A 9997-nucleotide genomic window follows, 5' to 3' on the forward strand; every position below is an offset into this window, starting at 1 on the left:
TGTAAGCTCTTTGACTGTTGGTAGTGAGAATACTGATTTCTATCCTATACAAGATGTTAGATTCAAACATTTTTCTGTTATAATGTTTTCTCCTTTTATAATACATGTATCAAAAACTGACAAACTAACACCTTGGTTTAATAACTAATTTTCAAAGAAATTATATTGTCACCATTAATCGTCTCAGATCGAATCATTATTCGCTTGTATTCAGCATGTATAGACAAAAACATCGTTAAATGCAGTAAATGCCCTCATTATCCTTTTTAAAAATGAAGGTACCAATCATATTATATGAAATTGTCTTAGACTCATCAATTAAAGAAAGATGTTATTGAAATGTCTTGAAAAAATTTAAATTACTCAACCTTGTTCCATTGAAAGTTTTTTAAAAGATCCTAATAATAAATGTTGCAAACTTATATTTAACTTTTTACAGTTTTGTTCATTAACCATTTGATTTTTTTGTTATAGGCTATCCCATCTCCTTATATTTATTCTCCATTATCCTTATTCTAATACCTTTACGCCATTTCTCTATCTTTCCTTTTTTCCTTTTATTTTCTTTTCCTTTCTGCCCTTCCAAGTGTAATTTGGTGCGGAAAGTAAGAAGAAAAAAAGTTTTACTCCAAAAAATTCATTCATTTTTTACCGCCATCCAAACATATATGATCCACCAAGATAAAATCAAGATTTGAAGAAGAAGAGAGAGAGAGAGAGAGTGCTTGAAACGTTGCTTACAATATAGACTCCAGTATAATTGACCTAAGAATATATACTTTTTCGATACTCCGTGCGCAAATACGTCTTTCCCGTACGCTCGACAGAAAACCTGTGTTGAAAATCACACTTTCCACACGTCGTATCAAAAAATACTGTACGGCACATGTTCGGGAAAGAGTTTCTCGTCTCGTGTCCCCTTCCACCCTCGCTTCGCTCGGGTGTAAACGCTACACGAGACCAGAATCTACTTTCCCGCACTTGTATCGTAATGTACTATTCTCGTCTCGTATACCTTCCCACCTTCGCTTCGCTCAAGCGTAAACGCCACACGAGACAAGAGTCTACTTTCCCGCACTCGTACCATAATGTACTACTATGATTCCCTTACTTCCGCTATTCTTCGACAATATCATACGGAAAAAAAATATCCCAAGAATATTTCCTTAGTCATCTTAGTGTCAAATGTTTACTATTAGAGAGAAATTACTACAGACTATTTTAAAGAGACATGATCAAATTGTACATCGCCGAACCTTTAATTCTTGTTAAAATGTTATTATCTTAACCATAAATTACCAATACATAAATAACGATATAGACTTGTTGAAATTTTAATGAAAACTATCTGAACTATTTTGAATAAGCAGTGTACGCAATAACTGCAGGTATGGTACGACTGTCGATCCACCATCGTAAGATTGCAACGAAGATCGTAAACCATAACATCAAATAGGGGTTATGTTCTACGTGGATGACACACGAGGAAGTAGGCAGCTTTATAAGTGTTTTGTTGCTATGATAGTTTTGTAACATTACACCAACAATGGATTTTGCGAATGAAAAAACTCAATCTAACGTCACTGTGCGATTAGCTGTCAATCGTATTGACCAAAATCTTCCTTCTAATCAAGATCCTCAACTAATACTTTTTACACCAGGGGAAGAAATTTCCACACAGCCAGACTTTCTAAGGTACACATATATATTTACTAGATAAATATACTGATCTCATAACAACAATGTCTAATAATCTTCTAGAGGCCATGGTACCTTTGTTGACGAACAAGAAGTTTTACGAGCATCAGTAGCTGGGCGATTAGAAAGAGTCAATAAATTGATATCAATCAGACCTTACAAAACTCGATATCAAGGAGAAATTGGTGATGTTGTTATCGGAAGAATTACAGAAGTTCAACAGAAACGTTGGAAAGTAGATACTAATGCTAAACTAGATTCTGCTCTTTTATTGTCCAGTGTTAACTTACCCGGAGGAGAGCTGGTAATTATCTTGTATTCCTTGATTATGAAAATTATTAAAGATTGCAAAATCCTATGTTATAATATACAATATTCGATATGAGTCATAAAAAAATGTTATATTTTTTCTTTATTTTTGTAAAGTATATAAAGTTTCTTAGTAGTTTGCAATTAATTAAATAATTATTTCAGAGGAGACGTTCCGTTGAAGATGAACAAGCAATGAGGCGATATCTGCAGGAAGGAGATTTGATATGTGCTGAAGTTCAAAGTATATTTGCAGATGGTTCCCTTTCATTGCACACTAGAGTCTTAAAATATGGAAAATTGTCACAAGGAATCATGTTAAAAGTATCTCCAGCTCTGATCAAAAGACAGAAAACACATTTCCACAATCTTACAAATGGAGCTTGTTTAATTTTGGGAAATAATGGTTATGTGTGGATTGGAGCAAATGTTGCAGATACTGACCGATCAGAAGGTGGTTTCACCCAAGATTTATCCAGAGTAAATCAAGAAAATAGAGAGGTATGTGCAAGGTTGCGAAACTGTATCTTGGGTCTGGCAAAAAGCAATATTCTTTTGTCAGATACTTCTGTTACTTATGCATATGAAGAGTCAATCAAATATAAGGTCCATGAACTACTACAACCAGAAGTACAGCTTGATGTATCCCTGTTGACGCATCAACGATTGATGATTTAAGTAGCAGGCATTTATCTTTAATGAAATTGTATAAATTTACTTTCCAATGAAATCAATTTGAATTCATTGAATAACTAAAAATCTCTAAGATTTGACTTTTGGAAAAGAATAAAATAATCATAAATTCAATGTACATTATGTCAATCTAAACATTGTTTTGATAACAAAGATTATTTTGTATTGAACTTGCAACCAATAATACTAATTACTAGATATATTATGCTAGTTGACCACCAGAAAATGTAAATAAGTGAAAGTTTGTCAACTTATGTGATAATGTAAATAATTTTGCTTATAAGTTATGGTTTAAATTTAAAGAACAGGCCATTCATAGAGGAGAACAATTAAAAAACCTATTAATAGTGAAAAATAATACAGGTATTAAAAACTTTGATGATGAAAACAGTGAATAAAGAATGTATACGTAAGAAAAAGAAAAAAAATTATTTTGCGAACAGCTGGAATAGCCATATATAGAAAGTCCTTTGTAGTTTCGTCTCAGTCGGTATAAGGAAGGAAAAGAGAGGCTAAGTATTTGTTAGCATTCGACAGTGACATAATCGAAGCCAACATACGAGCATGGCTAGGCCAATTCTCAAAACGCTCTCCACAGCCTATTTCACGTCTCTCGATTTGACTGCGAGAGCTGGAGCTAAGCCATGGGATCTGAAAGCAGCTGCGGAGAGCGTTTCGAGAATGGAAGCAGCCTTGATACGAGCGAGTATTGCTTATGTGTAGCTCTCAATCCAGCGGCGATGCACTTTCGTTCATACGCGAACGCGGCAACGGCGCTATAAAAGCAAAACCAACTCGATGGAGGCATGTCTGCGAGGTACGTGCGCGCCATCTGAAATTGCAGGGCAGTCGTTACTCGTCAGCCGAAAGCGCGTCCCTTTAACGTTTAAAGATCTGTCGGGGCGCGTGGGTAGGCTATCGTGCGAGTTATCTACCACGGGAGCACGTCCTGCGCTCGCGCGCAAATAGGCTGCAGCCAGCTGCTCTGGCGCGAGATGCGTGCCCCAGAGCCTGTGGGAACTTGTTCGAGCCTTTGTGCCCAACCAAACCTCGAGCGTCCCTGTCCCCGGCTAATGAGCTCCCTCGACCTACGCACGACAGCCAGTGTGCCAAGCTGTCGGCGCACCTCCCCCCGTCCATTGGATCCTCGCGCCTACTCGAATCCGTCTGTCGAGCGTCGACAGGTTGGCCGGCTGCGAGATCGAGACACGACGAGTCGACGTGAAAAAAGAACGCAACTTTGGCGAAGAGACGAGCGCCAAGCAGAGCGCAGCCATGCACCGTTCTTTGTACCGAGAAAACTTGAGCTCGACAGGCTCCATTCTTACGTTCGCCTTTCTCCGATGTATCGAGAAAAATGGTCGTTGAGCTTGTCGACAAATCAACTCTGTCGAGTGCGCTCGATGCAGTCGAATGTTTGGCAAGAAAGTGACGGAAATTGTCGCAAGAGCTGCAAGGTGTTGCTCGCCCAGCATGGCAGATGGGATTATTAGGCGCTCGATGAAGTCTGGCAGACCGAGAGAGAGAGAGAGAGAGAGAGAGAGAGAGAGAGGCTGCTGCACCTGCCGTCGGGCAGCAGTGAGGCTTCCTTTGGAGGACGCTGTTACGAACGACCGTTACAGCCTCGAGCGCCCGCCCAAATATGAAAATGCAGCGACAGTGACCGCCAAATGCACCGCGGCCTGCAGCTTGCTCGATGTCTCTCTGTTCGGGCTCGCAAAATGCCGTCACCCTTTATTGGTTCTCGTCTCATCTCCCGATAGATCGCTCGACATCGACCTGTACCTGTACATACTTACAATTGTTTCGAAAATTCAGCTTGACCGTGCTTAAAACGTGACGCTTTCGCTTGACTATCCTGTCGGCCATCCATTCCATGCCATTGCAAATCAAACCTCGTGAAATGAAACCAGCTATTTCGAGATAACTGAGTAGAAGTGAGCAACAAAATGTTTTTTATAATGACATCCACGTGAAGACATAACGAATCGTCTATAACAGCTTAAAAGTAGCCACCACTATAGAAAAACAGTCTTTCTTCAATTCGAAGTAAAGGTTGCATTCTCACGTAATGATGACTGCTGCGCGAACGAAAAGAGGTGAAATCGCTGAAAATCGTCATCGCTCATTTCAGTTGTAAATCATGCCAGCCAAGCTGGCTAAGCTGCTGATCTATTCTATTGGTATATTCTATTGGTCCGTTGCTCGTAAGTGGTTAAATTTGCTCGACTGGTAGGTTTGCCTTGCACACCTGCTCAACGAATAGTATTTTCAAGTTCCTGTCCGGCAGAACGTTGGCCGCTTTCGAGCGGGCGCTCGTCCGAGTCTTCCTGCGCGTTCTCTTGCAGTCGCTCGCAATAAATATTGCTGGCTGCGCTTAGCTGCGACGTGCGAAGCGAACCTTGACAAAGTAAGCGCCAGTCCCTCTTCCGAGAAATTTAAAAGCCTTCGAGGAGCGAGTGCGCAGCCGCGAGCAAGGCGCCATTGAAAACAGCTGGATCATAAAGTATCCGGGGAAAATAGCCGCTCGCGCCCGGCGCAACTTTCGTTTGTTCGCGGGGGAGCAGCCGTGCACGCCGTGCTCTTGTTTTATGGCCGGTCGGCTACAACGGAAATCCAACGAGGCTCGATTTCCCTAACTTCGGCTGGCCTGGCGCCCTTTAAAACACGCTGCAACGAGTGGTCGCTCTTTCGAGCAGCGTCGTCATTGCAAAAAAAGAAACGCGCCCCGTGACGCGACGAGGACCGTTGAGCGCGGAGGCGGATCGATGGTGGCCGCGTCGGGCGGGGGTGCTATTCGGTATTCGGCTCGGCACAGCAGCTGTCGTGCCAAAAACGCCGCGTCCGCTACATTTGGACTCCTCTTCTCGCTCTCTCTCGCTCTCTCTCTCTCTCTCTTTCTCTGGCGCGCTGTTGCTGCGCCTCTCTTCCCCCCTCCCTTACATCTCGCTGCAAATGCAGACGCACCGATGCAGATCCAGCGTGGATCCCTTGATATAAAATCGTCTGTGTACGGCATTCGTGCATCGTGATGGATGTGACGGTGAAACCGTTGCTAGCTCCCGCTTCTCAAAACAACCCGTAGCCTCGTCATTTAACTCATTTTTTCAAGTCTATTGTAATTCGCCTGGCCGCGCCCAGCCATTTGCTCCAATCAACTTGCTTTCAACTTCATTAAACTTTTCTATATAACTTTTCCTACTTTTACAATAACCCAATAACCCATTTTACCGACTATTACACGTCTTTGTCGCCGCTCGTCATTCGCCCTTAATATTTCGTACATTTCATACTTTTTTCAAATGTCTACTTATGGCAGCCGCTGACTCTACGACATTGCATTGATTTGCCGAATATCCTCGGTTGAGCAACGTTTCCTTGACCAACATTCGTGTACAACCGACATTTTGCCGTTTTACTTACGAAAGCAACTTACCTATCGAACCGTATATACTTGCAAATGAAAACAATAATTATTGATAACTTGGATTTATTGCATTTTTTTTTATATTTCGACACATTTTAGTTAATGTATAAATACGTATTCATGCAAAGTTTCTGATCGATTGTCCATCTGGTTTTTCAGATAGATCGTCAAACGCGCTACACGCGCTCATCTCTTGATATATGTATACAGTAATATCCAGTTTCCGGTTTGAATCTAATCAAAATTATTACAGGCGAATTAAAACAATCTAAAATACATATACTAAATCATAAATCAATTCTAATGCTTGGAAACACTTATCATACGTCGGTATTAATTGGTAAATAAAAATCTAATATCGTTAATCGCTGATCTAATTACGTAACAGATTTATTAGCATCCACAAGTCCGCTTCGCGCGGTTATCTTTCATTTGTACTAATATTCAGTTTCACGTGCTTGAATCAAATCACAACTATTTATAGGCGAAATTAAAAATTCTAAAATGCACCACGTCATCAAACAATTGTGTGCTTTGACACGATAACATAATAAAAATTCAATTAAAATTATATTTTTATTTCATTCAAATCGTGCGACAAGTCATTTTTTTTTAAGTCATAAGATCTTCCCATTAAAAGCAATACACATTGAAAAGTAATTTTTACAATAAATATTCGATAGGTTAAAAAGTGCCATTTTCGAGGGTTATGTGCACTTTGCGCAATAACTAATGAACCAAAATAATCGCGCGACAGATCGTAATATTGTAGCTTTTAATATTCTCTACAACTTTTACGCAACACTTTTTTCGCTAAAATGCATATCCTAGCTTGCAGGAATAAAAAACCTGTTTTCGCTAACTTTGAACCTTTATAACAAATTTTCCAGCTAAAGTCTCGAGTTGCAAAGTATATACGTTTACTATTTACGTTGCCCTGAACGAACCTAGGTTGTCAAAATCAATTATCAAATTTTTGCAAGAAACAGGCCTTTTTCTCTATTGATTGGACTACGAGTGAATTGGATAGGAAAACTACACATGATTTTTGCTAACGATTGAGTAGGTTTATGTATGTAAAAACAGCAATTAAACGCCACGCAGATACAATTATCAAAAATCTGTGGGTCAACAACTTCGGCAATTTGTTTATTAATTAAAACGAAATCACGTGGGATAAATAATTGGTTTTCCTATCTATACTAACGATGCGTAGTTTTTCCATAATTGTTTTGGAACGATTATACTATCGATTCCCGCTGAGTTCTTTCATCCGATCGAGGCTGCGTCTCGAGTCGCGTATTTGTAAGTTGAATTAACATATACTTATACATTACCGGCATCGGGCTATGACTGATATTTTATTATACGTACTGATATTTATGTATTAAGACAATATTGACATTTTTATATTATGCGTTAAAGAAGCCCATCGAAGTAGCAAACAAGCACGTAAAAGCACGTAAAAATAAAAGAAATTGAGATATTAGGCGCAGCTAATTATTCGATTTAGTTAGAATAAGACTGGAAAGGGCAACCAAATTGATTACATATAGAGAAAGACGTGATGCCGGATTACCTTAAATGTTCGAGAACGAGATTACACACTAGGCACGTAATAATCAAGGAATATTTTCAGCAACAATATGGAGTAGCAATAATTTGTGATTTTCGAAAAAATTCGTAATGACGTTATTTGTATCGATATTAAGTAAGGTAGATGCAAGTCCGGGGTGTCCACTACTGGTTCAGAGGTAGGATAGCCTAGCGAAGCCTAATATTTCAAATTATTTCATTTATTTTAAACTGATTTCATATCAGCTAGACACTGTATTGTCCAAAAAAAATTAAATTTATCGGTTTTCTCCGGAACTATTTATTTATTTTATTTTAATTTTTCTTTCGTGATCGTTGGAAGGAAAAGCAAAGCAGTTTACGTTCGCTGCAATTGTTAACAAAAATGTTGAGCCTGTCGTAGAAGGTATTTGATCGATAAGTATTGTGTATAGCCAATAGTTTGCGCGCACGAACAAAAGTTTTAAAACATAATCTAAGCTACGGTGGTAAAGACGATCGCGTAACCATGAATTGGACGAATTCAACGATATGCGATACATGGTTTTTGAAGAGAGAAGCAGCGATTCCCAGACGACAGTGGCACTCTAGACCCCTGAAACACGAACTGTGGGAAGGTTTCGCTTATCTTGGGCACGAAAGTTGCAATGAAATCAGGCTCGAGTGTTCCTTGTAAATAACGACGAGAGCGAGTGCCGAGCTTGAGATAATTTAGCGAAGTGAGCGTGTCCGCGTTGAACGATTAGGAACGACTCCGCGATCTTTTGGTCGTATAGGTGCGTATCTAGAGCGAGCTGCTTGGCTCGAGAGCGAGCAAGTGGAGAAGAGATCGTTGGCGAGTGAACGGAGGAAGGGGCGAAGGGGTTCGCGGGTGTAAGGCACTTCATACAATGTCGGACAATCGTGCAGAGCCGATGGCCCCTTCGCATGGCATTAAGACGTGCGCCCTGAAGCTGGCATCTGCATATTTACAGCGACACACCTGGTGCAGCCAGCTCCCAGCCGCTCTCCCAGTCGCTCTCCTAGCCGCCTTCTAGTCGGCCGCCTAGCCCTTGTGCCTCTTTATTTTGCCTTCCAATCCAATGATCCGACCTACGTGCCGATGCCGACGCCATTGTTCGAGTCTCTTTCTTGCCAGACTGTCGTCGCGGCTAGGCGTCACGTATGAGGAGACGTGATCTCGCCGCGACCAACGTCTCGTCGGAGCTGGCTGCAGCGCGGGGAAAAAAAAACCGTTGCGAGTGGTTCGCGAGCGCCCGGCCACCGGATCGCAGCCCGCCCACGCGCGGCCGTGCCTGTCTCGACCGCCGGCGCCGCGAATCGGACGGTTCGGGCCCGTCAAGAGAGGTCAGGAGAGAGCGCGCAGGTGGCCGGGCGCAGAGGCCGGCGGATCCGCGGGTCGACGAAGGCTGCGCTTGGCCGACGGCTCGAGCGGAGGAAAGCGCGGCCGGAGACTGCAGCTCGTGGGCCGCTGCGGACAGGTGGGCAAATAACAGCCGTGCATTGCGGCGGCGCTGCGTGGTCGCTCGGGGCTGGCCGCTTTTCGTCGGTGGATAGCTGCGCGTCTACTCGTTTTTCCGCAACGCTCCGGGCCGGAAATCGGCTGGCTCTGCACCGATCACTCGTGCCAAAAGGACCACTTTTGCCGGCTCGCGGCGGCGCGTACGTACGAGTCCTCGAAGCAACTGACCCGACGAGTACAGGTTCCACTTGGCGAGCGGACGGAAGCTCTCGGTGGGTCTCGCGCAGGCCACACCTCGTCCAACGTCGGCGATTATCGTCGGTGCATACCCGGCTGATGAGGCGCGATCTATGCGCCACTGCGCGCTCGTCCGCCAACAAATGTCGAAGCCTGGGAAACGCAATCACGGCCATCGTGGGGCGCGATCGCCAAGAGCGATCGTTATGCTTTTTGGCCTCGCGCACCTGCTCCCCCTCTCCGTCCCGCTCTCTCTCTCTCTAGGCGCGGCAATACATGCGCCCGCACGCGTCCCTCTTTCCTTTCGCGCTCAAGGCTCTTTTCCGTAACGGCCAAGTTTACCCCCATACAAGAAGAAGAAGGTCGCGAGTAGGGGCTCGGTAGAGCTTCTAGTATAATTGACGCACATTTTCCGGCCTCGACGAATGCTCGCTCACTGCTGTCCTGGTAAGGTGCACTGCTTTTGCCGCCCGCTGCATGCGCTTATCCAGCTACAAGCTCCTTCACTCCTCGCAAGCCTGAATCACAAACGCATTTGCCGTAGATGCTATCGCATGGCATCAACGCGATGTTCTTGCCGCTCTCTCGATCACGTC

General features: G+C 43.1%; 1 protein-coding gene across 1 annotated transcript; it reads left to right on the plus strand.

Moving 5' to 3' along the window:
• The first annotated feature begins 1323 nt into the window (after nucleotides 1-1323).
• LOC131663320 (exosome complex component RRP4) lies at nucleotides 1324-3105 on the plus strand. Its single transcript, XM_058933671.1, has 3 exons — nucleotides 1324-1695; nucleotides 1762-2002; nucleotides 2173-3105. Exons 1-3 carry the CDS (start codon nucleotides 1547-1549, stop codon nucleotides 2683-2685), a joined length of 903 nt encoding a protein of 300 aa, XP_058789654.1. The 5' UTR covers nucleotides 1324-1546; the 3' UTR covers nucleotides 2686-3105.
• The last annotated feature ends 6892 nt before the right edge of the window (nucleotides 3106-9997 follow it).

Source organism: Phymastichus coffea, unplaced genomic scaffold (assembly GCF_024137745.1).
Source record: "Phymastichus coffea isolate CEN01 unplaced genomic scaffold, Cenicafe_Pcof_1.1 PCOF00033, whole genome shotgun sequence".
Taxonomy (NCBI): Eukaryota; Metazoa; Arthropoda; class Insecta; order Hymenoptera; family Eulophidae; genus Phymastichus; species Phymastichus coffea.